The 25609-nt window shown below is 54.7% G+C and overlaps 1 protein-coding gene across 1 annotated transcript in view; it reads left to right on the top strand.

Annotated features, from left to right (window-relative positions):
- The first annotated feature begins 3047 nt into the window (after positions 1–3047).
- Positions 3048–25609, top strand: part of NKD1 (NKD inhibitor of WNT signaling pathway 1) — a 74653-nt gene continuing 52091 nt past the window's right edge. The window contains exons 1-3 of the mRNA XM_040982729.1: positions 3048–3309; positions 3459–3491; positions 4049–4182. Coding sequence (XP_040838663.1) covers positions 3285–3309; positions 3459–3491; positions 4049–4182 — 192 coding nt within the window. The 5' untranslated portion in view covers positions 3048–3284. The remainder of the gene's footprint in view (positions 3310–3458; positions 3492–4048; positions 4183–25609) is intronic.

The following is a 25609-nucleotide window of genomic DNA, read 5'->3' as shown; positions in this document are numbered from 1 at the left end:
CCTCAGAGGCTCACCCACCGCCCGCCCATCCCTGGGGTGGGATCGGGGAGGGAGATGAGCTTCGTTTTTTTAATTCAGCCTTAAGGAGCCAGGCTGGGCGGTGGCTTAGCTGCCCCCTGCAGAGGCAAGTTCTGCAGGCTAGAAGATCAAGCAGGGCTTCCTGTAGGAAGTGGCATGGAAGGGGCCAATTCAGACTGCTTAACTTGGAGCACAGGGGCAGCCTGTAGTTTCAGAAAAAAAAAAAAAATCTCCCAGCGTGCCATGTGACAGATTTCACCTAAACCAGCCTGGCTAAATCTCAGCCCCATGAAACCGTGGCTGTTATAATCTCCCTCTCTTATCTCTCCCTTGCCTTCCCTTCCCATTCTCCTCCCCCAAAGGATGGGAAATCTTCAAAGAAGAAGATGTGTCACTGTAAGGATACAGCCCAAGAAATGGGCCAGATAAATTATTAAAACACATGAAAAGACACCGAGTGGCGGGCTAGGAGCCCTCATCGGCCGAGCTGCAGCACCCCCACCCCCTCCAAGGTGGACAGTACCCTGGTGGTTTCTGGGGAGTCCTTCCTTGGAGTCTGAGACATCTCTCTGGCTCCTCACTCCAGGGCCAGCTGGTCAGGAGGAGGGTGGGGTCACGGTCCCAAGGGCAGCTGAGCCTGGGTTCCTGCTGGGAGTGGGGGTGGGGCTTTGTGTTTGGACATTTGGGATTGACTTCCCCCAAGACTCAAAGTAGTAACTGCAGTTTTAGTTCTTGCTTTTATCTCTTTTTTGAACTGCAAAAAGAAATCCCCAAGGGGGAGGAGGGATACTTTTTTTTTTTTTCATCCTGAAAGAAGAAAGCCAGGACCGGTTGGAGGAAGTAACCAACTTTGTAAGTGCTGGGAGCAAGAACCCTGGGCGTCTTGCTTTGATTTACAGGCATGCTGGTACGATGGGGTAGGGGGTCGGCAGGAGACAGACACACAGCCAGCCCCTGCCACTTCCCTTTCCTACTGAGGGGCCTGCAATGCACACCCCTGCCGCCCCTCACACTGGTATTGGGCTCCACTCTCACATTTTCTTGCAGCTCAGGGCTTCTTGCTTTGTCACTCTTGATGTTTGGGGCTGTTTAGCATCTGTGGGGGGATTGGGGGTGGGCGGGAGGGGGCGCTGCCCTGTAGAGGGGAGGAGGTTTAGCAGCAACCCCCAGGCCAAGTGTGTCCTGCAGGACAACACTGCCTGGTATCGTTGGGGTTGCCTTCAAACAGACCGTCTGTTGGCTCACTCATTACGCCGTTTCCAGCCATTCTCCCCACTCCTGCCCCAGTACAGGGTAGGTCCCATGAGGATGACAATTTGTGACAACTGCCTCTTTTATCCCTGGATGGATCTTCAACATGGCTCGCACTGCCTGCCTGCCTGTGTTCCCACGTGGGACACTCTCTAGTGGTGGGACAGTCCTTCAGTTTGGGCTGCACTGGGACCGCTCTGTGTGCTGAAAGGCAGTCAGCAGACCCAGGTTCGGGTCCTGATGGTGTCGCTGATGGGCTGCGTGGTCTTGGACAAGTGAACTCACCTCTCTGGCTCTGGAAAGCTCCCACTTTTCCAGAATAAGTCCAAGTCTGCCTCCATGAGTGGTTGTGACCCGGGACAAGACCAGGAACACCGCAGGCGGTGGATAAGGAACATGACTGCAGCAGTGTTCTATGTGGCCCAGCCCTCCCCAGACTAAAGTGTTCTGTGGACAGCACCCATGCACCTGCTTACAACAGAGTGTGTGGGAGGATGGAGGGTGAAGAAGACCCAGCTGGGGAGAAAGACTTACGCCTCTGCAGGGCCAGGAAGCCCCAGGTCGCTTGAAACACGTGAACGCTCCAGATCTGTACTGTCCATTAGAGGAGCCTTTAGTCCCAGCCATCGCTTGTGGGGCACCCAGGGTGCCAGGGCTGGGTCTGACTGACCTGCTCAGAACGGTGCAGAATAAACAGTGTGAAGCAACTCTTGTGGTGAAATCATAGTATCTGAATATTCACAACAATTTCCTTTTGTAAAAATTAAAACCCAGTACTGTTACACAGTGGATTTCTATTGCCCAGAGCCAAGATTCCATTTTACAGATCACAAAACTGAGGCTCCTACAGAGGATTTCACCCTAAGGGGCTGAGCTGGTCTCTCTTCCTCCCAGCTAGGGGTTTTCTGTCACTTGGTCTTCAGGCGACCTGGTCCTAGGGGGAGTTTCACACAGCCCCCCTCCTCCACCTCCCAGCAGGGCAGGCATCCTTTCTGAAAGCTATAAAGGTAGCGGGGAACCTCTGTGTCGCTGCCCTCTGCTCCACGGAGACCTCCCCAGACAAAACAAACCAACCCTTAGGTCTGGGGAACTGCAGGGAGGAGCGAAAACCGGGGAAGATCAAAGCCTTGGCGGTTACCCCCTTCCGGGCCACGCAGCTTGGCAGTGCGCCCCGACCCCGGGTGGGCACCCACAGGCCAGGGACACTCTGGGCCACTCCGGCCTCTGGGACGCTCACCCCCTTCCGACGCCGCCAGGGACTGGCCGGGCCCACGCCGGGCTCGAGTGGTGGGTTGGGGGGAGGGCTACTCGGGGTCGTCCATCCGAAACCCTAGAGGGGACGGCAAGGGGGCCATTGGGGGCGGAGAAGCGAGCAGTTCTGCAGGAGGCAGCGGTAGGAAGACGAGTGGGGGACCCTGCCGTGAATGGGTTCTCTGCCCCGACCTCAGTCTGCCCACCTGTAAACTGGAACCGCCAAGTCCCGCCCTGCCCGTTTCTTCGATGAAATCCGGGGCGAGGGAGGCGGAGGCCAGGCTGCGAGGGCGGGGGGCACCACCCAAACCGGGAGCCGAGGAGGGTAACCGGGGTCGGTCCCAGGGCGCCTCCCGGCTGGAGCCGCCCCACTCGGGTCCCCAGTCCGGGGGGGGCCCCCGGGACAGAAAAGACCGCCGCAGCCCGGAGCCGAGCGCGGACCGCGCCCCTCCCGCGCCGCCGCAGGCCCCGCCCCGGCCGCCCCCGCCGCCGCCCGCCTCGCCTTTGATGCGCCGCGCCCGGCCAATGGGCGCGCGGGGAGGCGCGGGGCCGCGGCGGCGGGCTGGGGGGCTCGGCGCCCGGGCGTCAGTCGGGCCGCGGCGACGGCGGCAGGAACGCGTCCGGGCGCCCCGCCTCGGGCTCCGCTCGGCTCGGGGTGTGCTCCGGGGGAAGGAGGAAGCGGGCGCGGCGCGGCGAGACGAGGCACAGGGCCGGCGGGCCGGGCGCATGGCTTAGGACGGCCCCGGCCGCCGCGCCCCCCCAGCATGGGGAAACTTCACTCCAAGCCGGGTCAGTGTCCCCGCCCGCCTCGCGCCGGCCCCGCCGCTCGTCCCAGCCACAGCCCCGGCCTCGGCCGCTGCCGCCGCCGCCTCTGCTAACTCTCTCCCTCTCCTTTCTTTCCGGCTCCCGCCACTGCCGCCGCGCGCGATGTGCTGCAGCCGCCGTGTGCAAGCGCAGGGAGAGCCCGGAAGGTAGGGGCGCGTGGGGGCGCCGCTTGAGGTTTGGGGGGTGGGTGGGCGGTGCGGACCGGGCAGCCGAAGGGCCCAGCGCGCCGGACTCGCAACTACGGCCCCCCGCCCCGCTCGCCGGGCAGGCTGGCGTGCCACTCTTCTGCCCCTCAGCCCCTGCGGTCCTGCGCTGCTCTCCTGACCCCCAACCATTCCCCACTCCCTACCGCGTCCCCACTCAGTGCTCAGACCCCTAAGTGCCTTCCCCCAAATCCTTGACCCCACAACCCCCGCTGGCCCTAGCCCTGCCTCCTCTCCCGGGGTCGTGGTTCCGGTCCACTGCGCTCCCTCTGCTGACACCATCCCTCTCCTTCGCAAACCTGGTGTTCCCCCCCCCCCTCCCGCCAGCTCCTCCTCCGGGGGTGGGGTACAGATCACCCCTCTTTCCTTTTTGGGGTTCTCTGCTTACCTGTTCCCTTCGCTTCCAGCTCTCTGCTGTACCCATCCCTTCCCTCTAGCTCCGGGGTAACTTTGGGCGCGGGTGGGCCAGACTCAGGGGTTTCCCGTCTTGCCCGCCGCAGGTGACAGCTTCGCTGTGAGCGCCGCCTGGGCTAGGAAGGGCATCGAGGAGTGGATCGGGAGGCAGCGTTGTCCAGGTGGTGTCTCAGGACCCCGACAGCTGCGGTTGGCTGGCACCGTTGGCCGAGGCACCCGGGTATGACCTTCCACCTCCCCCGCCCCATCACTTTATTTCAAACTCAGACGTGGGCTCCCAAACCCACTCACCCCAACTTTTAGCACCCTTCTGGTACAGCTCCTTAACCCCAAACTCCCTTTTGAGCTGTGCCTTGCTTCCTCATGACCCCGTGCCCTGTGCTTTGGGAAGGTCTGTAGTGCTCAGGCAGGCACCCTCACTGTGTGTAGGGAAGCTCTCTGGAAGCAAGGTCCGGGGTGAGGAAGACTGGCAAGTCCTGGGGGGGGGGGGGCGAGTCTGTGTCTGAGGGGTCTGAAGGTATTGGTGTCACTTTGGCTTGTCACTGGCCACTGCTCCTAGGTGGAGTTGAGGCCAGGCTGGGGAAAGAGAGTAGGCATTGGGGTAACATGGGGGGAGCAGGGCAGTGCCAGCCTCCTTCTGTGTCTTGAGTGTTTGCAGCATTCCTCTGGGCCATGTGCCCAGGGTCCCCAGTAGAGCAGGCTGCCATCTGGCTGGCAGAGTCAGGAGCCCTGGGACCTCACAGGCGCAGGGGCCTCCTTGTGCTGTGGCCCCCAGGCCTCCCCCCACCCTAGTCTTTTCCCAAGGGCAGAGCCACCAGGGTGCTCGCAGGTGGAGGGGGTGGGGTGGTGGCTGCAGCCCCAGCTCTTGGCCTGCGAGCTCCGGAACTCGGCATGGGGCTTTCAGGCGCAGGCTTCGTGGAACTCTCGCAGGCTGAGGATCAAAGGATGAATCAACTTTTTGATGTGACATTAAATTTTTTTTTTTTTCTAACTTAGAGGGGGAACAGACTGAGTCGCAGGTCTGGTTAGTTCTTTGGTCTTGTCCATGGGCTGGAGAGAAGCCGGTGCAGTCCTCAGATGTGTGTGTGTGTGTGTGTGTGTGTGTGTGTGTGTGTGTGTGTGTTTGGGTGGGGGACGGGGCATTGAGATCGGGTGGGGGAAGGCCCGCAGAGCACGCTAACTCCTGTGCACAGATGAAATAACCTCTGGGTCTGGGAGAAGCCCCTTGCCCCTCCCCCGCCACGGCTTAGCTGGGTGTCTTTTCTGCGTTTCTCTTCATCTGTTGGCTGGGTTGGAATTGGAGCTGCTAAACCCTAGTAAAAGGTCAGAACTTGGTGGGTGGGGGCGCGGCAGCCGGCGCCCTTTAAAAACAGAACTACAAACTTGCCTTTCTTCCCCCCACCATTGCTCGTTTTTGATCTCCGTATTTATTTAAAGGCCCGATGAAAATGATCCAATTTAGCCATAGGAACAAATGCAGCTCAAGGCAGAGGCCAACTGAATGGGCTTCCATTAATCACGTTTTGGGTTTTTTCAGCCTGTTTATTTTTACAAAGTATTCCTGCGGAATGACATTTATTTGCAGTTCCTTTTCTCTCTCTCTCTCTCTCTCCCTTTTCTTTTTCTCCTAAACTGCCAGGCAGCTTTTGCTCCATGCTAGAGGGGAGACTTGAAATACGGCGAGGGCTTACTTCAATTGACTTTTATCTTCAAAGCCATAACAAATGTTCCCCGCATGTTTTTGGTGTGTCTCCTTGGCATCTCCAGGCTCGGAGTTTGGGAGGGAGGAGGAAAGAAGGAGAGGCAAACAAAAGTCTGTCGTTTTTAATTAAATAGTAGTGTTCCCAGCAGGAGGGGGTACCACGCCAGTAAAAGTTGCCCATGGGGGGGAAGTGAGGGCGAGGGTGGGTGGGGAGGTGGCCCAGCTTCAGTCTGTGGCTTTGGTGAAGTCACGGAATTCAGTTGCCTGCTTTCTTCCTCCAGCTGAAGACAGCATGGAATGGCCCCTTCCCTCCCTGTCCCCCCCCCCGCCCCCTCCCCCGCCGCCAAGAAATGCTGAGGAGTCATTAATATTTGTTCAAAGTACGTTTGAAGATGTGAGGCGAAGAGCCATCGGCGTGACATGTGGCCGGTGCTTGGAGGGTGGGCCCAGGCATCAAAGATGTTAAGTGTGTGTGGGGTGTGTGGGGTGGGGGAGGGGGAGGGGGCAGGAGGAGGGGTGGTCTGCCTTCTTCTTTGGGCGTTGTTGGGAGTGCCTGGGACCTGGGTCCTGGTGTTCTCTTTAGCTGGCCAAGCCTGCAGGAGTGTGTGTGTTGTCGGGGGGGGGGGGGGGGGGGGGAGGGTGGGCAGCAAGTGTGCCCTGGGGCTGGTTAGCGTGTGCCCAGGTGTGGGACAGTGCTGGGAGCCCCTGGAGGGTGGGTTTTTGTCTTTGTCATTCTCTGTGTCTTTCACCAGAGAAAAAAAAAAAGCAACTAGGATGCTAGAGCTCTGATTGTGAGGTTATTGGATAAGAAGATGCTGAGTTCAGAGGAAGATGCGAGAGTCTGTCCGGCTAGAGTGCCCACAGCCTGGGGACCACTGAGATGCTGAGCCGAGGGCACTGGGAAGGGGCAGTGGGCAGCAGGTGGCACCCCTCGCCCCTGTCCTGCCCCTGTCTAGTTTAAGTTTGAGGAGGGATTGGCTGACGCTTCCCTCCGTGCTATCATCAGGATGCAGGAGGGCGTGGGCTCCAAAGTCGGCTTGGTTCCTGGGCTGGCAGGGGTCCTCCAGCCAGGCCCTGGACCGTCTCCAGGGAGTAGCCTGTCCCCAGAGCTGCTCGGGTCACATTGGTGGCTTGTCAGACTAGCATTATCTTTATCACACTGATAAAGACTGTTTATTAAGTGCCTGTGTGTGTCAAGCACCTTGCTTACATTATCTTAATCCTCCCCAAAGCCTTCTGGAGTTGCCAGCCAGCTAGTGTGGACTGGGAATTTTCCTCCTTTCTGCGGACAGGAAGTCCTGCTCGGCCAGGTCCTGCTGCACAGCGTGGGCCTGGAAAGTGGTGTTTGTGCATGCCCAGAGCGGGGCACGCTGACCAGCTACTGCGGGGCTTGACACAGGCTGGTGAGGGGCAGGCAGAGGCAAAAGAACTCCCACGTGCTCTCTTGTCTTCTCGGTAGGGTCTCAGGAGCTTGGTGAATGTTCGGGGTGGGTCTAAGACCATGCCAGGTCCCACATGCCAAGGCGACCACACTGTTCTGAGGCTAACCCTGCTGTCCTCCGAATGCAGGTGTTAATGAGAACAGCCTTGGCCACGGTTGCTTGTCACCTTGAGCAAGCCACTTAACCTTGGTACAGAGGTGCTTCACAAAGTTTGTGGAAAGTGGAATTAGATATTTATTTTGCTGCAGAAAAAAAAAATTGAAGTCTACATATATGAAGAACTCACGGTAAATCTGTGTTATAAAAAACTGCATGGATTCAGGATTTTTTAATACCAAAAATTGTCTTTTTTTTTTTTTAAGATTTATTTACTTGAAAGACAAAGTTTCAGAGAGAGAGAGAGATTCCTTCTATCTGCTGGTTTATTTCCCAAATGATTGAATCGACCAAGGCTGGGCCAGGCCAAAGCCAGGAGCCAGGATCTTCTTTCAGGTTTTCCATGTGGGTGCGAGGGCCTGCACAATTGGGATATTTCCTATTGCCTTGCTAGGCTACCAACAGGGAGCCAGGTCAGTGTAATAGCTGAGACTTGGAACAGCGCCCATATGGAATGTTGGTACTGCAGGCATAGCTTAACGCGCTATGCTACAGCACCAGTCCCACAAAACTTAACTTTTAACTTTCAAGTTTTTCAGTGAGCTTTTTGATATATTCTCTCCTCTCTCTCTTTTTAAATTTTATGATCGATTTTATTTATTTATTTATTTTTGAAAGGCAGAATTACAGAGAGACAGAGATATTTCGTCCGCTGGTCACCCCCCAAATGGCCATAATGGCTGGCACTGAGCTAATCTACAGCTAGAAGCCTCTCTGGCTCTCCTATGTGGGTCTCAGGGCCCAAGCGCTTGGGCCATCTTCTGCTGCTTCCCAACCACATTAGCAGGAAACCCATAGAAAGCAGAGCAGTCGGATTTTGAACTGTTGCCCATATGGGATTCTGGTGCCACAGCCGGAGGTTCAGCCCATTATGCCACAGCGTTGGCTATCTGTTCCTTGGCTAGATTGACTCTTCAAAAGAGATGGGACCTGGGAGCCAGGTCCTGACGGGTTTGACCTCTGGGCTGTAAGGGGCTGCATCACTGAGTCCTTTCTGGCTCGCACGCACGGAGGAAAGCCAAGACTGGCTTCTGACCTTTGCATGTGTGCATAATGAAGGCCAAGGGTGCCTGAGCTTGTAGAACAACTGGGATCAACTGAACAGGACCTGTGTTGTCAGAATGAGAAAATCAGACCAGTGTCGTGGTTACCCAGATACTGTGCAGCAATGGCATCAGGGGTCACGGAGGACGCTCATCGGAAGTACCAGGCACAAACTGGGCAGTCAGCGAATCTGTGGCTGGGAGAGCTGGATGGATCCAAGTGAGGCAGCCCTGGGTACCTGGGGCCCTGATCGTGTGGCATGTGTGTGTATGTGCACATGCGCGCCCCACCGGGTTTTCAATTCCCAGTTGAGAGAAGAGAGCTACCTGGAGGAACATGCTGCCAGCGGTGATGCAGGCCGGCCTGCCTGCAGATCCAAGGTGGCTGCCAGGCATTTGGGTAATTTGATTAGGGGGCACCCAGTGCGTTCTGCTGTTTGTTGGGAGGGGGATGAGAAGGGTGCAGGCCTCGTTGGATGTATGGGACTGGGTGATGAGGTTGGAGGCCAGCCCAGCTGCTGCCCGAGCCGTGGATTCCAGGGGAATTATCCTTGAATGATACCAGTTGGCACAATTAAAAGGCCCCATGTCTTCACCATATGGAAAGTGTTAGGCCTCCTTACGTGGTTTCAAAGCTATGTGCCGGGAGGTGGACTTGACATTTGAGGTAGAGCATAAATTAAATATTTGGTGTTTCAGAATTAAAAGATAATTTGCTTTGAGGCTGGTGGAGGACTCAGGGTGAGGCATGTGGCATCTGAATGTTCCGTAGAGGGTCACCTGCCTGCTGGGACCCCACTCCCACCCCGTCCTTTCTCTATGTGGGCCCAAAAGCTGGAGCCGGGTAAGTGCCAGGTGGGGTACCCGAGTATCGGGGTGTCCGGATCCCTCTGGAATGGTGGGTAGTGGGCAAGGGGATGGGTGTGTCAGTGCATCTTGGTGGTCTCTGGGGAACGCCTTGATGGGGACAGGAGAAGGGGAGGTATCCTCCTCCTGTTGAAACTTTTCTTCTTGAAAAGAGAGAGGCTGGGGCCTCTGAGCCAGGTGGCAGGTGTGTTCTGGCCTAGGGATTCAGGGACATCGTGTTATAGAAAACCAGGAGAAGAGATAACGGGAGAGGTATCTGCTGCATGTCACCCAGCAGGGCTGTCAGGAAGGTAAAGTGGGCCAGGTGTACAGGGGGTGGCTGCAGGGGGTCCTCGTGCCCTGTACGGGGAGTTCAGGCAGGGACCGGACTGTGTCCTCAAGGGCTTCACACATCCAGGCTGAATTGTCTCGGGAAGCCCAGGGCACGTGGGAAGCCTTCAGTGTGTAATGAGTGAATAAATGAGTGAAGACAGGTATGGTCCCCCCATCCTGGCTTCCTTCCATGTCAGCCAGCTCCTTCCCTGTATCCTTGCTTCCAAGTTCTGTCTCTTATGCAAAGTGCAGGAGTGGTCCCAGGCCTCTCCTTCCAGGCACTCTACTTCATTAGCTCATTAATTGAGTATTGAGAATGAATTGGTATTCAGTATCATGACAGTCCCCAGGCTACCAGGCTACCACGCAGGGGGATATAGTGGATGATGATGGAGACATGGCTGATGTCCTCTTGGGGCTTCCTGTCTGAGGAAGGAAGCAAATGGCAGCTAGCAGACATGCACCACATAGGCAGTGGTGGGTGTGGGCCTCAAGGAGGCACCTGTGCGGGAGGGGGTGGCGGGGGTGGGGTGCTGCTGTCCTTGGAAGGTGGACTTGGCCTGGAACCTGGCATGTGGCCTTGGGCCTGGAGGTTGGCTGAGGGCTGTGGCTTTGCAGCCTGTGGGGCATGGAGTCCTTTCCTGCTACTCCGTCTTCTTGGAAAACCCTGAAAGTTACTGGTTACTGGCACCTTCGAGGTCCCTGCTCCTCTGGGCAGGTGTGTGGGGTAGAGCAGGGTGGCCAGTTCGTGTGTGGCTCGGGCTACAGGCACGTTCCTCTGAGCTGACGAACGTACAGTGTCACAGCTTGGGCGGCAGGAGGGGGGGTACTCAGCCCAACTGCTGGAGCAGGTTGATGGCACCGTGCAGCTGCGGTGCTGGTAAGGAGGGCCCAGTCGCTCTGCTTTGGGGATGCAGGGGCAGCTGGGGGGGGACTGGGGTACTGGCTAGCTCAAAGACCCAGGGAAGCATCTCCAGGGCTCAGGTGACAAGAGGGAGAAGATTCCTTACCTGGCCTCACATCAGTTCTCTAAGAAGCCTGCTGAGGGAATCTCCAGCCAAGGACAGCTGTACTGGCTGCAGGGAAAAGGCGACACTGGGAGCCCAGGACCCTGAATCTCCCTCTTCTCCTGCCCCACCACTCTAGGACCTAATGTAGCCTCGCTCAGCGGCTGTGGATTCCCGGCATGCTCTGGTTTAGAAACTTCTGGAATTTTGAGGTCGCCTGTTGGATTCCAAAGCCGGCACTTCCGGCTGCCTTCTTGACTTTTTTTTTTTCTCTCTCTCCCTTACACACACACACACACACACACACACACACACACACACACACACACACGTTCCTTCTCTCTTGTCCCTCACAGACATTCTTTCTCTTCCTCTCGCTCTCCTCATTCCTCCCCCTTTTTGAGTCCCCAAGGAAGGAAAAAATTCAGACTCTCACAAACAAAATTGCTGCCATTCTATCCGCAGGAGAACTGAGGCAGGCGCCCAGAATGTTCTGGAAGCTGCGCCAGTGAGGGCTGAAGGCCTCAGTTGTTGAATCTGGAAGTGGGGCTTTGATGTCACTGGCTCCGTTTATCCTGGGAGGCTGCCGCAGACTCAGGCGAAGAATGGCCTGAAGGGGAAGCTTTTCCAAACAAGCACTCCCCAGGCATGAGTAACCCTTTGATAACTTCCCGGGGAAGCAGACGGGCTGTTTGTGCATGTGGGCACCGGTCAAGGTGGGCCCCTCTGCTGAAGTCATCCTTGGACTGGCCGTCGCACACATGGGCACTCGGCAGTGTTGTCTGCCTGCCACGCCAGGGCGGATCCTGGATGTGTGTTTAAGGGGGCTCCCAGAAGTCTGGCTGGACTTCATCTCCCTCCTGGTCAAGACATCCAGGCTGTGGCACGTGTGTGTGTGTGTGTGTGTGTGTGTGTGTGTGTGTGTGTGGCACCTTTAACAGTGAGTGCCACTTGGTGCTGCTGGAGGGCGTGGCCACACAGTGATGCTGGCTGCAGGGTCCTCTCCTCAGAAGCCAGGTAACATCACCTGTTGTCTGCTCCTGCTGACAACACACTGGTGGCCCCTTGAGACAGGTGCATCTCAGCTCTGGGAAACAACACAGTCATGTTCATGGAATTTACAATCTAGTCAGAAGCAGCAGATCCTGTTGAAGACGGATGGGTCAGCTTTAGGTTGTGAGGTGTGCCTTGGAAAACTCTTGGGTGCTTAGAGGACATGAAAATAGGGCTCAGTCCCTGTCTGGGCAGTGAGCCGCTCCTCGGGTGTTTGGCCTCCTTGCTCTCCTAGGTGTGGACTTATAAAACCATGGAGTTGGGCAGCACGCAGCCCTTGCCTCCCAGGCTGGAGAGCTAAGGGTTCTACATGCCCGCTTTTCTCCTCTTATTGTGTTGCTTAGCTTTTCCTACACTCTTTCCTAACCACCCCGGTATGGTGTCTGTTGCTCATCGAGTCAGTACGCGTTCCTCAACTCCCAGCTTGCTAATGTTTAGAAAATCAGGGCTAATGATTGGATTCGATCAATACTGGAGGGGCTTGCTTCCTCCCCTCCCCGCTCTCCCGTCCTGTGGGCTGGCTGATCACCAAGGTTGGATTTCCTAGTGTTCATCCTTCTTCACGCTCCCAACCACATAACCGCAGCCTTCTCTGGTGAATGGATCGCAGGTGGCCCTTCTTACCTGTGGCTTCCACACCTGTGGCTTTCACCAACTGCAGATCCAAAATCCCCGGGGGAGGGGAAGGAAACTGCACCTGCACCAGTGTGCAAGGGGCAGATGTTTTTCTCCGGTTTTGACTCCTCCAAACGATGCTGTGTAGCAATTAGTCAGATTGTATTAGCTGTTATGGGTCACCCAGAGAGGATTTTAGGGCTACAGGAGCCTGTGTGGAAGTGCCAAGCAAGTCTGTGCTACTTTAAGAAGGGGACATGGGTTTTGATACCCATGGGGAGTTCTGGAACCTTCTCTGACAGGTGCAGAGATGTGGTTGTGCCCTTTTCTGTCACACCTGAGTTTACTGTGTTTGGGTCTTTGCAAGTTAGATTTGCATTGGGCTTGGGAGGATGGATCCTGAGCAACCAAGACAGGATTGAGGGTATGTCCTGGGATGCAGGGGCTTAGAGGTCTAGGGTCAGGGATTAAAGCTGAGAGTCAGGTGAGCTGGAGGAAGGCAGGCAGGGGACTAAGAGGGGAAGATCTGGAGGTTCGGTTAGAGGACAGGTGATCCTGGCTGCAACGGGGTGGGGGGCGGACCCTGAAAGTCTCAGAAGCCTCTCAGAGCTTCCAGAGGTGGGTGAGCAGTGTGTGTGTGTGTGTGGCGGAGTGGGTGCATGGGCAGGAGAGCAGCAGGGACTGGCAAGTGTGGGGACTTGTGACCACCTCCAGGGCAGAAAGGGCCAGGGGAGGCCAGAGACCAAGGATGTGCCCAAAGCTAGCCAAAGCTGTGGCCATGGAAGCCTCATTGTATTGGACATGTATTGTAGAGGCAGGAGGAAGCAGCTGGGGAAGAAGGCCCCAGTCTACTGACCATCTACTGGATCCAGGAGTCTGTAGTCCTCCTTGATTGAGTGGTCCTTGGAGGTGGACTTCCTGGACAGGTGGAGGGACAGAGAGCAGAACCACCAGCTTGGCTCCAGTGTCTGACCCTGGCCAGCAGAGCTGATGCTGCTCCCTGCTTCTTGGAGTGGCTCTAAAGACCTGCAGCATCAGGTGGTTGCAACTGCCTGGTGCCAAACCAGCGCGTGGCATTCATTATTGAAGTTATAAAAACACCAGTGAGGCCAGGGGCTGGGGGATTGGGGCAGGATTCTGAAGGAGGTGGCAGGTGAGTAAGGCTTTGGAGGATGGGGAGACTGAGATCAGGGGCCCCAGAGGTTGCATTCATGAATGATTGGGGACTCCCAGGAGGGGTGGGGCCGGGGTGCCCTGGGGAACACATATCCTGTCTCAAGGGGGCAGAGCCGCTTAGCCATAGACCTGGTGTGGCCTTGTCAACTGGCCATTAAAGAGAGTCTAGCCACTTGGATTTTATGTAAAACCTTCCCCACTGAAAAACTTATTGTCAATAGTACTTCTTGGGATGGTCCGTACAGCCACACTTAGTTGGAGCCTGGTGATTTGGACCTGGGAGTTTGATGGTGATGGTGGTGGCCCATCTGTATGTTTGTGATGATGCCACGAAGGCAGGTAACTTCAGAAAGATTAGTTTATTTTGATACAAAAGTTTTGAAATACGTGCACATGGAAGTCTTCAGAAAGTTCATGACAATGTGTAATGTGGGGCCAGTGCTGTGTGGTATGGGAGGTTAAAGTGCATGTGTGCATGCGAGAGAGGCAGAAAATCTTCCATCCAGTGTGGGCCTCCTATATGGGTGGCAGGAACCCAGAAACTTGAGCCATTCCTGCTGCTGCCTCGGAAGCTGGAGCTGGGGTCAGAGAGCTGGAACCTGGGCATTCCCATACTGGCTGTGGGCATCCCAGGTGGCATTTTAAAATTGTGTCTGCACAGCCATCTGGAAGTAGAACCAGATGGAAGTGGAACCCCCCCCCCCACACACACACCCATTTTAAAAGCAGGTCTCCAAAGTGTGGTGTTGCTCCTGAGACTTGGCAGCCATTCTCTTCTTGAGCCTTTGCCATTGTCCTGTGCCTCACCGCCCTCTTGCCTAGAGCAGTTAGGGATGCAATTTAGGGAGTCGGGAGGTGCAGCCTGCACCAAGGCCTGGTGCTGGAGGCCACAGCTGTGTTGTGTTTAACAGTAGGACACTGTGGGGGGGCATGTGGATGGGTGGTGCACTTCTCCCCAACTGGGTGGCTTTGGGCCAGATGTTGGTGTGGGCATAACTGATCCTCAGTCTGCCCATCTGTGGAATGGGTAGAGTAATTATAGCCAGCACCTTGCAGAGTTGCTAGAGAATATAGCAAGTGTTGTCCCTCTCCTTGCTGTGTGCTGGTTAGTGATCTCCCAGATGTGTGCTGAAGTGCGATGAAGAACAGGCCATGTGGAAGAACAGGGAGGGCAGGTTCTACAGCGCACCAGGCAGCGGCACTGCAGTTGTAGAATCTCAGAGGGTAACGAGGGACTCGTGAGGATGGGGTCGGTGAGAGTGGTCCAGGCAGAAAGCACAGGATGTTCAAAGGCCGGGTGTGTGTGCAGGTTGCCGTGCAGAGCACGTCTTCAGCCAGCTTCCTGGTGTGTGACTTGAGACCAGCAGTCGGGAGTGGCAAGTCATATCACAGCCTACCCACTGCAGGTTGGGTGCCAACTAGGGAGGGCTGGGAGGAGAAATCTTGTCATCCTGGAGGTGCCCTGTGCTGCCCATGGCCCCTGTCTGAGAGGATGGAGTGATAGGGCAGAGCCTAAAGGCACCCTCCCTGCCTGGTAAGGCAGGCAGCAGGTGAGGGTTGGGGAAGGCCCAGGGTGGCTCTGTGTGCACAGGAGGCTGCTGGGGCTGCTGGGCCCCTCTCAGAGGCCTGGGCTGGCCGCAGCTGCCCTCAGTGGGTTTGGGGTGTCAGGATGGTAGTCACCCTCACTCCCCGTGCCTAGCTTCCAGAGGTTATGACTTGTTCCTCTTCCTTTCCCTGCTGTGATCTAGAAGGCCACAAAGGCAAGAAGATGGTTGCCTTTGCAGGGGACCCATGGTGTTCTCCTTGCTGCCCTGGTCCTGGCCAAGTCCAGAGGGGCACTTTGGCTCAGTGGGTCCTGCCCGCAAAGCCCCTTTCTCACTGTGCTGTGGCTGCAGGTGTCCAGCTGTGGTCACTGCCCACTCTGTGTGCGGCCTTGTGCTCAGGCATTGCCACCTGAGAGCCTGCTGATGCCAGGTCCTGCGCCAAGCACTGTGTGGATTTCATGTGTAGATTTCGAAAGTTTATTTATGTTTTTGGCCCCCGAGTAAAATTACCTTTGGATCCCATTCTTCCACAAGCTTTTGAAAGTCCGCTTGCATGGCTGTATTCTCGCAGCACCATTAGGAGGCAGCTGTTACTGTTAAGACCCCGTTTTCACCCCTGGGGGAAATTGAGGTTCTGAAGAAGCCTTCAGCCTCGCCCAAGGTCATGGCATTGGGAGGTGGACTGCCTGTTCTTGTGAGATTCAAGTTCATCTCAGTCTGATTTCAGAGCTCTCTTATATGAGGTATAGGTTCTTTTTAAAATGGTGGTACAATTCCATTCGTGGCTCTTGTAGCCAGCTTAGTGATCAACATTTTAAAAGCTGAAATGGGAAATAATAAAAACCATGAGAAAACGTCCCAGGGAGGTGACATGAATCTTGTTTCGTGTCACTTCTTGTTACATACTCAAACACGTTTCCATAAAGGCTTGCTAGAAGATGTACCCCTCACTGAGGGGGGGTGATCAGAATGTGAGAAAAAACAGTAGTGTTTGATCACTGGTGCAGGGGGTGTGTCTTTTTAGAAAAAGAGTTATTTATTTATTTGAAAGGTAGAGTTACAGTGAGAGAGAGCGAGAGAGATCTTTCCTCTCCTGGATCAACTTCCTAAATGACTACAACGGCCAGGGCTGAAGCCACGATCCACGAGCTTCATTTGGGTCTCTCACGTGGACACAGAGTCCCAGGTACTTGAGCCAACCTCTGCTGCTTTTTCAGGAACATTGACAGGGAGCTGTATTGTGAAGTGGAGCAGCCAGGACTTGAACTAGCACCCATCTGGGTTGCTGGAGTTGCAGGCGGTGATTTAACGCATTATGCCACAAAGCCAGCCCCAAGGTGGGGAGTTCTTGAATACCTAGATTGACCCCTGGCTCTCCTACTCACTAGTATGTGATCTTGGGCAAGTTCCCTACCCTCTCTGTGACTTTTTTTTTTTTAGATTTATTTTGATTTGAAAGGCAGATTTACAGAGAGATGGAGAGACAGAGAGAGAGCCTCCATCCACTGGTTTACTCCCCAGATGGATGCAATGGGTGGAGCTGGGCTGGCCCGAATCTTGGAGCCAGGAGCTTTTTCTGGGTCTCCCATATGTGTACAGGGTTGGGGACCATCCTCTGCTGCTATCCCAGGTACATCATCAGGGAGCTGGAATGAAAGTGGGGCAGCCGGAACTCAAACCAGCACCCATATGGGATGCAGGCAACTGAGGTGGAAGCTTAATTCACTCTGCCACGGTGCTAGCCCTGGCATACCTACCTCTTCTTTCTTGGCCTGTGAGCCTTTGGCTGTTTGTCTTTTTGGCCACAGCAGATGCTTGCTTTCTTACTGACCCATCCCTGCCCCAGGGGAGGGGGAGAGGGCCGAGTCTGGGATGCTGGCAGCCTCTTACCTGGGCTGGGGACCCTGAGCCTGTGGTGGCCATTCCTTGACCGTGGTGTGTCTGTGGTGTGCTCTGTGGCCTGAGGCAAGGGGTGGCGGAGCTATTTCCATGACTGAAAACTGGTCTGAAACTTCTCATTTGAGACACAGTTTAGAGGATGCTCCCTGACTGGGCAGTTTGTCTGTGACATAGTTAGGACAGCTGGGACTGCAGGCTCTGACCTGCACAGGTCAGGTTTTAGGGCTCCCAGATGGCCACTCCCTCAACTCCCCCGGGGCCTGAGCTTCCTCTCGGCATGCCTGTCTCAGATGTTCACAGTTCCCTGATGCCCACCAGCTCCCCAAGAAGGTCAAAGTGGGCACTGCCAGAGCTGCTCAGAGGTCAGGCCTGCAGTTGGCAAGGCCACGTGCCTTTAGCCAAAGCAAGTTACAGGTGCAGCTTGGGTTGAGGGGAAGGACTTGGCCAGGGGCATGAATACTGGCTAGTGGGACTCTCTGGGGCCCTTGATGTGGTCTGCCGGGAAGGATGGGACCTCTCTGGTAGGGAGAGAGAGAGAGAGAGAGAGAGAGAGAGAGAGAGAAAGAGAGAGAGAGAGAGAGAGAGAGGTGTCGAGAAGCAGGGCCCAGAGAAAGGATTGATCATAGGTGCGGGTGCTGTGTGGTCAGTGGATTTGGGCTCCTGGTGGTCACTGTGGGGGTAGGCAGGAGCTGGTTGAGGGAGGGACAGTAGAGGAAAGACTCTAAGACCTCAGAACCACTTGGTTGTGAGTAGAAGCTTTCCGGAAGCTCTGTGACAGGTGTATCCATCTGTGTTGGACAGGCCAAGAGGCAGTGGTGTAGCCATCCCATGATGCTCTCTGCAGCAGGCAAGGGAGCAGTTTGAGGCCACACCTTGCCCATTGGCAGGAAGGAGGCCCGAGATGCAGGTGCAAAGACCCATATGGACCCTACTCCCAGGTCTTGTTGGATACCAAAGTCTCCCCAGGCCAGAGTCTCTCTGTATGTACAGGTACCTAGAGAAAGGTCCAGAAGGATAACACTGCCAGACCTCTTTTCTCAAGGAGTGAGGAATTTCATGTTGCACACAATCCATTTCTACAAATGTTTCTACACTAAACAACTGCTTTTTGTTGTTTACGGGGAAAAAAAAATCATCCCATTTGGGAAGGGAAGTGAAGTAGGCAGTGTGTGCAGGCAGCCATGCAGGGCTCTGTGGTGAGGACTTGAAGAGAAAACAGCAGCCAGAGACCTCCTTCCCAACTTCCTGAACTGTGGCTGCTGTGTCCTAGGTGACAGCTGTGCCTGCTGGGAAGGGCAGTGGGGTGTGCAGGAGAGAGGGGCTTCAGAGGTGCTGGTGATGGCCACCCATTTGTAGAAGCTGTGAGGACCCAGTGGGTGACCGTGCAGGGGACCATCGTAGCTCCTGGCTTGTAACAAGCTCCCTGTCGATGGCTTTGTCTGCTCCCTCCCATGTCAGCCACCATGACCGTGTCTGCTTAAACCATTGGGTGAAGGGGATAGGGGTCAGGGACTCTCTGATAGTTAATGATGCCTCTCTGAAGGGCTGTCAGGCTGGAAGGAGGAAGATGTGAAAAGACCTCTAGACTATGCATGCTGACAGAACGTTCTAGGGCTAGAAACAGTCTGTTGGCTGTAGCCATCAGCTGCCAGTGGCTGTTGAGCAGGAGTGTGGCTGCCATACTGGAGGAACTGAATTGTGAGATGTGTTCTGTTGAAGGGATTCACCTATAGATTTAGTAGCCCCAGGAGGCCACCGTGTCAGACAGACTGTGCAGTTCCCAGCTAGTGGAGAAGATCCAGCACCATGGGGTGGCAGGCCACGGCCGTGGGTATGCCTAGGAGTGCTCACATGTGTTGTTGCAGAGAAGTGGGTGGTGTGGCACCTGCTCTGAAGGCTGGCACCTAGGGTCATCTCAGCCTTCCTAAGCTGGGCTATGCTCCGCCCTTGTCCACCTCTCCTGGCTCTGCTAGGTGAGGCATATAGCCGACTTTTCAGCAGCTACTGTTTGTCTGGGACTGCATGGCTCATAGTGCTTTCCTCACAGAACTTGTCTGGCATTTAATACTTGCAGAAACCTGGCCTGAATCAGTATTGTGACTGTGGGGAAACCGAGGCCAGGCTGCCAAGTGCTTGGGGCAGGAGCTTTGTGTCTGCCTTGTGTCTGGGAAGCCTTCTGTGGTGCTTGGCTCAAGGGGTGTCTGTCAGGTGGATAAAGCCCAGGAAACGCCTAGCCTCATGGCCCGAGGACACCCAGTCAGCGAGGGGTAGGCAGTCAGATCGTGTCCCTCCCAGGCCCGTCTCCTCTTGCGGAGGGAGTACTCTGCTTGCTTCTGCCTGCCCTTCAGAAAGGCCCTACACCTTCTGGTAAGTGAAATTGTCCACCTGGTCAGACAAAACATCAAAAAATTCCAAAGTCATGCTAAGGGGTATGCAGCAGCCAGGAAGCCCCCTGCCTCCCTGCAGCTCCCAGCCCCCCTCTGCTGAGGTTTCTGCTCTTGTAAATTCCTGAAGATGCCTCTTGCCCTGCCCAAATGGCAGCAGCTGCCAAGGCTGCAGAGCCATGGCGCCTTAGGCTGATAGAAGACTGTGTAAGGAACCTTAGGCTTTTTCTTTAAAAGATGCATGTTATACATCTGATTCTGCACCTTGCTGTTTTAACTGTATTTTGGAAATCAGAGCACATTTATATATAATGCAGTCTTACAGGCTTAGCAGCTAGTCTTCCGTTCTAAGAATGGGCCATAGTTTGTTGCACCCATCCCCTGTTGTTGGGCATTTAGACCCTTTATGGGCTTTTGCCTATTGTTGGGTTTATTTATTTCCTTGAGAGGCACAGAGAGAGAGAGAGAGAGAGAGCTCCCATCCTTCCACTGGTCCACTCCCCAACTGCCTACAACAGCTGAAACCCAGAGCTCCCACGGGGTCTCCCACAGGGGTGGCAGTAAACCAGCAGTCACCATTGCCTTTCAGGGTCCTCATTAGCAACCGGGCTGGAGCTGGGAATTGAACCAGAATTCTATGGTGTGGGATACAGGGCCAGTGTTGTGCCACTGTGGGGTAAGTTGTTGCTTGTGATACCAGCATCTCACACAAGTGCTGGTTTGAGCCCTGGTTTCTCCACCTCCCACCCAGTTCCTTGCTATTGCACCTGGGAGGGAAGGGGAAGATGGCCCAAGTGTTTAGATCCCTGCACCCACATGGGAGACCCCAATGAAGTTCCTGAGTCCTGGCCCCTGCCTGGCCCAGCCCTGACTATTGTGTCATGTCTCCCCTGTACCCCTAATTGCATTTCAAATAAATAAATCTTCAAGAGAATGTATGATGTAGCTCACCAACATCTTAACTGTTGGGCTCCGTGCTTGCCCACTGGAGTGGCTTTAAAGCCACGGTTTGTGTCGCTGTGGGTGTGTGTCCACACCTGCTTGTGCCCAGTGCGAGCATTGCACACCCTGAAATGACCTCCAGATGTAGCTGTCCTACTTTTCTGCCAAAACCAGTGTCTCGCCCCCTGCCTGGTATCTTCAGAATGCATTAGGGAGGCAGCTCCAGGGTAGGGGAGAGCTTATGGTCAAGCAGGAGAGCCTTTGGGTGGACTCCCAGAGGGGACATTTAACTTACAGCAGACCAGACTTGCAGCTTCAGCAGGAAGAGAATGTTCTAGCAGATGTCCAGGCAATTGGTTTCAAATCAATCCTTGTGCCCCTTACGGTCTTGGGCCATGTGCCTTGCCTCTTGACCCACCCCTAAAGAGAAAATGACTTGGGATTAGAGACCAAGAGCTGTAGCTGGGGAGAGTAGATGAGGACAGCCTGACTAGGAAGAGGAGCTAGCTTTTGGGGAGAACCACTCACCCTCTGACATTGGATCTTCAGGGGCTTGCTGCCTCCTCCATGCAGCCCACGTGGGTCACAGCCTTCCTTTCACAGCCTGTGGGTGCAGGTACAGGTGGATGCAGTTATAGACAGCTGAATCTGAGGTCGTCTCAGGGAAGGCTCTTCCATCCCGCACTCCACTCCAAGGCCTCCCTAGCCCCAGGTTCTGGACTCCTGCTTAGTTTGAATGGCTTTTTCAGAATTCCTGGTTGTATGATTTAACTGCTTTTCCACCTGTGCAAATCTTCACTCAGTTCAAGGGGGCAGAGAGCTCTGGGCCTGGGCCTCCCCCTTGGGTTCATTCTGAGCTGTGCTGACATTGGGCCTTTGTATCTTCCCTTTGTGACATGGGCAAGGCAAGACCCACCTCTTGGGGTGATTTCCAGGGTGCAAGGAAAGAATGCACTGGACCATTTGAGGTTTAGCACACAGGACGAAGCTGGGAGAGATGCTCAGTAGCCCTGTCTGGAGCTGCTGATACTTTCTGGAAGATTCCTGCTAAATCCACCTTTCTGATTTTGGGACTCGGCTGTGGCTTGGTGGATGAAGAGTTTCCAAGAGGGCATCGCATGTGGGGCACAGGTGTTCCCCTGGGTGCTTCTACATCCGTAGCTGGGGAAACTAAGGCTGAGGCAGGGTTCAGCGGCTTCTCTGGGTGTCATTGGAACGAGGCCAGTTCGATCGTGAGCTTTGGTATTCCAGTCTTGCCAAGGCAGGGGGATAGCTCACCTGTGCCTTGTGGTCTCTGGAGTGTGTTCCAGGCCCTCACCGGGCCTGAAGTCCAAATGCACTTCTGCTGCTTGCCAGGCTGGCCTGCAGGTCCAGGCTGGGGGGAATTGCTCTGGCAGCGACGTGAGCTGAAGCTTTGCTTTGAGTGTGTTAAGCCCCAGAGTCCCCTGGTTAACAGCATATCAATCACAGTGCGAGGGAGGGACTGTCTCGGGCAGACATGACTTCATGAGCTTGTCATAGTGCCGGCCCCTGCCGTATTTCACTCTCCAGGATTTTTGAACTTTCAGAAAAGGAACCGCAGCTAGAGTTACCAAGCTGTACAGAAATATTTTTACTGGGCAGAAGATTGCTTCTTGGGGAGGGCCGGTTATTTCAGGCGACAAGCAAAGAAGCCTTTATTCTCAGGTTCCCGGGGAGGAACATCTCCGGCCAGGAGGCCTGCGTCTTGCATGGGCTTTTGGACAGGCTGTGCTGCATTTCTGGTCTTTAAAGTGGGTGATATGGAGTGGCTTGGGGTGGAGTATAAGGGTTGGGATCTTGCTTTGCAGGCATCAGGAAACCCAAGGGTGCTGAGCTGGGGTGGGAGGGGGCAGGTCAGAGTGGTGCTTTAATCTGAGGGTGCATGGTGGTGGAGAGAGGAAGGACTTGGTGGTGGTGGGATGGCGTGGGATGGGGGAGTCGCCAGTCTGTGAGACCCCCAGGGAAGGGACAGGATGTTGGGCTTGGTGCTGGCCCTGCTGCCTCTTTCCTTTCTTTCTTCTTTTTTTCCCCCCTCTTAGTATTTACCTATTTGAAAGGTAGAGTGATTAAGTTGGGGACACAGTGGGTGAGACAGAGAAAATTTCCATTCTCTAGTTCACTCTCCAAATGACTGCAACAACCAGCGATGGTCCAGGCGGAAGCCAGGAGCCCAGAACTCCTGTCGGGTTCTTCCTTGTGGTTGGCAGGAGTCTAAACCATTTTGCCATCCTCTACTGTAATCCTAGGAATATTAGCAGGAAGCTGGATTATAAGCGGAGCAGCCAGAATAACAACCGATGTGAGATTGCAGGTATTGCAGGAGATGGCTTAGCTCACTGTACACAGTGCTGGTCCTGGCTCTGTGTTCTACCAGCACATCCCTTGGAGATACCTGTCAGCCAGGGATCTCAGTGTGCCAACCATATGGGAGAATAAATTCGGCTCTGTACTTTCTCATCTACTCCATCCATGTTTTTCAGGGCACTTACTGGGCAGGGCAGGGTGTCTCTATAGCCACATTCTCAACTCCCCTCCCTTGACCATGCCTGTGAACCCAGAATGCCCATGCAATAGGGCACTTGGCAGCTGGATCACCTTAACAAGTGGGAAATTTTTGAGTGTCTCCCTATGTAACACTCCTTAACCCTTAAGTTCACAGCAAGGATTGCTTTCTGCTGGAAACAGAGTGGGATGCCTGGCTTAGTTCTGGTCAAGGGGGCTGGGTTGACCCTATGTCAATCCAGCTTGGTGCTCCTTGCCACAGCGTGGGGGAAGGATGCCTGCCTGGAGAGTCATGTTTGTGTCTGGAGCAGCCATGGGTGTGTCCCACATGGACACAGTGTCAGGGTTGCTTTCTCTTGCCATCATAATCCCTTCTAAGTCGGGTGCCTGGGGGGCTGATGTGTTACCTCCCGCCCCCACTTCCCCAGTTATTTAGAGCATGAGCAGGAGTTTATCTTGTTCCTGGGAGATGGATGGCGCCGGCTCTGCAATGGCATCCACGTTTACAGAGTGGAATCTGGTGCCCAGAGCTGTCGGTAAATATTTTGGGCAGTTGGATTCAGCTGGCGTACAATGGCCCATGGGTTGGGAGGTGGGTACTTTTCTGCTGTGACTGCGCGTGAACTTGAACTTTGCTCATACATTGCCCTGTGCCAGGGCTTGCAGAATCTCTGCCTCCGGAGCTCAGGCCATCAGGGACCCCGCCCTTGACTTCTACACCTTTTGCAGGTGCAAACGCTTCTTTCCTGTCCTTGGGTCCCTGCCTCCCTCCACCTTCCTCCTCCTGCCGCCTTCCTGTCCACTCAACCCTTCCTATAACCTGCCTGGAGGCTGTCCCATGGATCCCTGGAGCCTTGCTTTGCTGGCACTACCTTTGTCTTGCTTAAGGGATTGGCCAAGTCACGTAGGCGTGACCTGGGCAACATCCATGGTCTGAAGTCCCTGTTTCCTCTTGGGTAGAATGAGATTGCTAAGAGAATCTATGTCCTTGACTGTATAGAAGGATTAAAAGAGAAAGAGTGATAGGGCCTGGCATGATGGCTCAGTGGCTAACATGTCTCCTTGCATGTGCTGGGATCCCATATGGGCACCAGTTTGTGTCCTGGCTGCTCCACTTCCCATCCAGCTTCCTGCTTGTGGCCTGGAAAAGCAGTCGATGATGGCTTAAAGCCTTGGGACCCTGCACCCTCATGGGAGACTGGGAAGAAGTTCCTGGCTCCTGGCTTTAGATTGGCTCCGCTTCAGCCATTGCAACCACTTGGGGAGTAAACCAGCAGATGGAAGATCTTTCTCTCTGTCTTTCCTTCTCTCTGTAGATCTGCCTTTCCAATAAAAATTAAATAAATCTTTAAAAAAGATAAGGGGTGACAGCCCTCGGCCTGGCATGCAAGTAGGGTGCAGTGACTGCAGTTGTCGCTCGGTACCCATGGAGACTGGTACCAGGACCTCTCAGATTCCACACTCCACTCATGCTAAGGTGGTCTTTGCATCAAGCCTAGGCATGTTCTCCCATTTGCTTTAAGTTGCCTCTGACACTTAGAACAATGTAAAAGCTCTGTCAGTAATCATTTTATTCTATCGTTTAGGAAATAGTGGCAGGAAAAGGTAGTCCGCACATGCTCAGTGCAGAGCCCATGGTTTCTTTCTGAGCATTGTCCACTCAGCTGGTGGCGGCCGTGGCTGCAGGGTCTGTAGGTACAGAGGACCGGCAGGCTGGCCAGCTGGCTGGCAACCCCTTACCTTCAGTTGGCAAGCTGCTGGGGAGCAGGGGTGGTCCTGTTCATTCTTGTATTTCTCTGAGACACCTGTTAGCCCATGTGTCATCTGGAGTAGGTCCTGAGGACTTGTGAAGTGCCCCCTGCTCCGGGTCTACAGGGCTTCTTGGATGGGACAGCCCCTAGCTTGACCCTAAGAGCAGGGTGGTGAGAATTCCCTGGGCACCGCCCACTCTGGGTACATGGGCTCTCTCTGCAGGTGGCTTGTGAGCACTGAAATGTGGCCCATGCGAGCTGTGCATGCATGGGCGCCTCTAGAGTCTCAGTGTGGAAAAAAAGCTTGTAAATGTTAGCGAGTCATTGTTAACAATTTTTACATTTAATAATACTTCAAATATATTGGCTCAAATAACATTATTACAATTTCAAGTTGTTTGAAGAGACTGCTAGAAAACTCATTTTTAATTTTCATTTTTAAAAAGATATATGTTTATTTGAAAGGTAGAGTGAGGCACAGGGATCTCGCGTCTGCTAGTTCACCCCTACAAATGCCTACAACGGCCAGGGCTGGGCTGGGCTGAGGCCAGGAGCCTGGAACTCCATCCGAGTCTCCCATATGAATGGCAGGGGCTCGAGTACTCACCATCATTTGCTGTTTTCCCAGTTGCATTAGCAAGGAGCTAGGTTACAAGTGAAGCAGCCAGACTTGAACTGGCATTTCCATAGGGGATGCCAGCAGCTCAGATGGTGGTTTAATGTGCTGTGCCACGATGCTGGCCCCATTATAATCTCACAGGACCTCTAAGGGTACTGCATTCTTTTCTGGTGGAACAGTGCTGGTCTCGACTCTAGACCATTCTCAAAGAGGATAACGTTGTCCCCAAGGAGCAGGCATCTGGTCCTTGGGGGTTGAAAGTGCCTTCCTCTGTATGGGCAGAGCCACAGCACAGGTGTGGTATAGGAGACATTCATAGTGGGACAGTTATGGGGGAAAATGCGTGTCTAAACAGACTGTGTCTGGGGGAGGGGTGGGGCAGGATCCTGGAGCAGCTGGGGCTCCAGACCTCCAGCCTGGTGCGGACCCAGGCCCTGCCTGACCTGGCTGCATGACTTTTCAGCATGCGCCTTTACTCCACTGTGTCTCGCGTGTCCTCATCTGTCCCATGGGGTTAGAGTGGCTGTGTATACTCAGCCCAGTCCCTGACCCCCTGGGCAAACAGGTGGCACACGGGTGGTGATGACTGTTCGTGCTACCCGTGTGGCCTTG

This window comes from Ochotona curzoniae, unplaced genomic scaffold (assembly GCF_017591425.1).
Source record: "Ochotona curzoniae isolate NIBS_2020 unplaced genomic scaffold, NIBS_Ocur_1.0 contig_3622, whole genome shotgun sequence".
Classification (NCBI taxonomy): domain Eukaryota; kingdom Metazoa; phylum Chordata; class Mammalia; order Lagomorpha; family Ochotonidae; genus Ochotona; species Ochotona curzoniae.
This window is presented reverse-complemented; position numbering and strand designations above follow the sequence as displayed.